The 2726-nt window shown below is 41.7% G+C and overlaps 1 protein-coding gene across 1 annotated transcript; it reads right to left on the bottom strand.

The window, feature by feature from the left end:
- Positions 1–574: 574 nt before the first annotated feature.
- Positions 575–2665, bottom strand: snip1 (Smad nuclear interacting protein; the record flags this gene model as incomplete). The annotated part of the gene is given in 4 exon segments (XM_013999730.1): positions 575–814; positions 979–1517; positions 1606–1735; positions 2368–2665. Coding segments are annotated over 4 exon segments (1070 nt in total), but the record flags the coding sequence as incomplete, so codon positions are not given.
- Positions 2666–2726: the final 61 nt, after the last annotated feature.

Here is a 2726-nt window from a genome sequence, read left to right as displayed (position 1 = left end):
ATACAAAAAAGCTAAAGGTTTTCATGACTTGTGATTTGTGCCAGAACAAGAGACACAAAACAATTCTAAKAGCAGTTTTTATTTTACAGTACAAAAATCAACTTTTAATATGAATGTATCTTATTTGACCAAAAAAAAGGCAAGTTTCTGAATCCATGCTGCAGAGAAACACAACAGCATTAAATTTTCTTTCTACTACACTACAAAAAAAGTCATAATCTGTGTGTCTTTAATGTTTATTCTGTCAATAATATTCTGTTTTAACATAGGGTTGATGTTCCAATGATGTYCCCTGACACAACACATGAGATCAGTAAGATCAGTCATGCATCACAGAAACCTGAGAGGTCTACCTTGAGACAGGTGTGGCAGATTAAAGCAAGTTAATTACTTACATATTGTACAAAAKAATCCAACAAGATTCTGTTAGTTTAATCCCCACATTCACTGGTTCAGTTCAATGCTTTATTTCTTACAGAATCAGCACTTTGGCATTCCTGTTAATCCAATCCAGTCCGAATGAATGTGAGTTATGGCAGCTGTGGGAATAATTCACTCATTGATGCCTTCATCCTCCTCCTCCTCCTCTTCCTGCTTTGCGTCCACCTCGCTCGTGTCTGAGAACTCGTGCAGCAGGACGTACTCACGGCTGCTGAAGCCAAACTTGAGAACATCTTTTTCTTTGAGCTCATAGTAGCGCTGGGCCTCGATTCTCTGGTTGTTCAGGTAGGTACCATTTCCAGAACCAAGGTCAATGATGTAGGGCCGGACCCTGCGGCCAGTGGTGCCGTCTGGTTTTGTATACTCCACCAGTCTGAAGAAATACAAACAGAATGGGAATTATTTTTATTACATAGCCACTGCAGAAAATGCATTTTCTTATAATAACAAAGTTGGATAACATTGAGTTTTAAATTATTAACTTAAATTTAAAATATTTCTAAAACACATCATATTGTGAACACTTGAGTCACCAACCTGTACTGGAATACTGCATGTTGCTTGGAACAGGATGGGTGGTCAATAGGGATATCAGCGATTTTCCTCTGTCTCCCCATCAAATAGGCACTCTGTCTGTGAACGTACATGACAGGAAGGGGTTCATCATTTTTAAAGGGATACAGTCTCCACCTGCGCTTTGGGATGCGAGCCTCTGGCGGCTCGTTGTACTTGATCACCACTCCCCGGAAGGTGTTAGTATCTTCTGTGAGTGCCCCTGATAGTTCAAAGTTAGGCTTCTCTTTGTCAGCAGGAGGCTCTCTTGAGTCACTGCGCTCTCCTTCAGACCGTCCAAAATTAGGTTCTTCATTTTCCTCTCGCCGCTGACGATTTTCCCTGCGCCGCTCGTCGTGTTGTCGACGCTCAGCTTGTTCAGAAGCAAGGTTTCGGTCGCGATGCCGTTCTTGATTTCGATCTCTGTCCTGTGGCCTGTCTGATTCCCACCTGCTCCGTCGCTCCTCCGGCTGCTCGTTCCTCCTTCTCCGCTCTTCGTGGCTAGGTCTGTGCTCATCCCGTTCCTATGACATTTGGAAAGCAAAACAAAAAGAAACATGTCTACAAGTCGAGACATGTCGCAGTAATACTGCAGTTTTACAGTCTAATCACCCTCTTTATTCTGCCTTCACTGCCACGATGAGGACTGTGGCTTCTTCTGTTTCTAGGCGATCGGCTGCTTCGACGAACAGGAGAGGCCTCTCTTCTGCCTGGCGAGCGGTCCCTTGACCTGACTGGTGACCTACATGAAAAGCAAAAGATACTCTTAGCAGTTACAAACAGGAGATAAATATCTGCAATATGATCTAACAACTGTGCAATTTAAAATGTAAGGAGTTGATAAAGAAATAAACATACTTCTCAAATAAATAAATAATTTGGTAAGTAAATAAAGACAGTATCTCTCAACCACAAAATCTGGCTCCTTAGAAACAAAAACAACCTTGAGACAAGAGATGGTTACTATACAGTGCTGTTTGCCTCCCTGGTATAGAAGTTTAAAAAAAAAAACCATACATACAAAAGTATAAAATCACATGATGGATAATTGGACCTTGGTATAAAAATACAAAAAAAGCAACAGGTATCCTACAGCAGTAACACGACTGACAAATGCTTACCGTCTTCTTCATGTTATAGATAGACAGGTGGGATTCATTCATAACCTTTTTGTCAAAGTAAAATAAAACTGTTATTCGGATGTTGTTGTAAAAGTTACTTATCACTTAGCAAACTGCCTCCACTTAGATCTCCTGTCTGATAGAACAATACACCAAGAGCACCTAAATTACGGTAAATTTTACAATAAAAGTTAAACGTGTATTTATAATCTACATGATACCCCCCTACGGGGGCTGTTACAGTCACATGTACCTGCTCGCTCTTCTCCTCGGTGGGCTAGAGTTGTCCGCGGATCTCGACCTCGAGCGGCGTGATCTTTGCGGCCTAGTCGGGCTCACTTTCTCCTGTTTTATCTTCACTTCCGGCTCCCGCACAGGAGATTCCCTTCTTCTGTGTCGCTTCTCTTTGGTCATTCTCACATACAATACAATTCAACCGTGTCGAGATTAAACACACGTCATTATCCACACAAACGCAGATACAACACAAAAGCTCCAAACCGTCAACTAAACTTCTTGATGCGTTGAAATTACGCACTTCCGTTTTCTTTGGTTCGCTGGGGATTTATCTACGGGTAAAACAGTTGTCTTTCACTAAAGGTTCCGCTATTA

Source organism: Austrofundulus limnaeus, unplaced genomic scaffold, assembly GCF_001266775.1.
Source record: "Austrofundulus limnaeus strain Quisiro unplaced genomic scaffold, Austrofundulus_limnaeus-1.0 Scaffold2435, whole genome shotgun sequence".
Lineage (NCBI taxonomy): Eukaryota > Metazoa > Chordata > Actinopteri > Cyprinodontiformes > Rivulidae > Austrofundulus > Austrofundulus limnaeus.
Note: the sequence above shows the minus strand (reverse complement) of the source record. Positions and strands in the feature narration are given on the sequence as shown.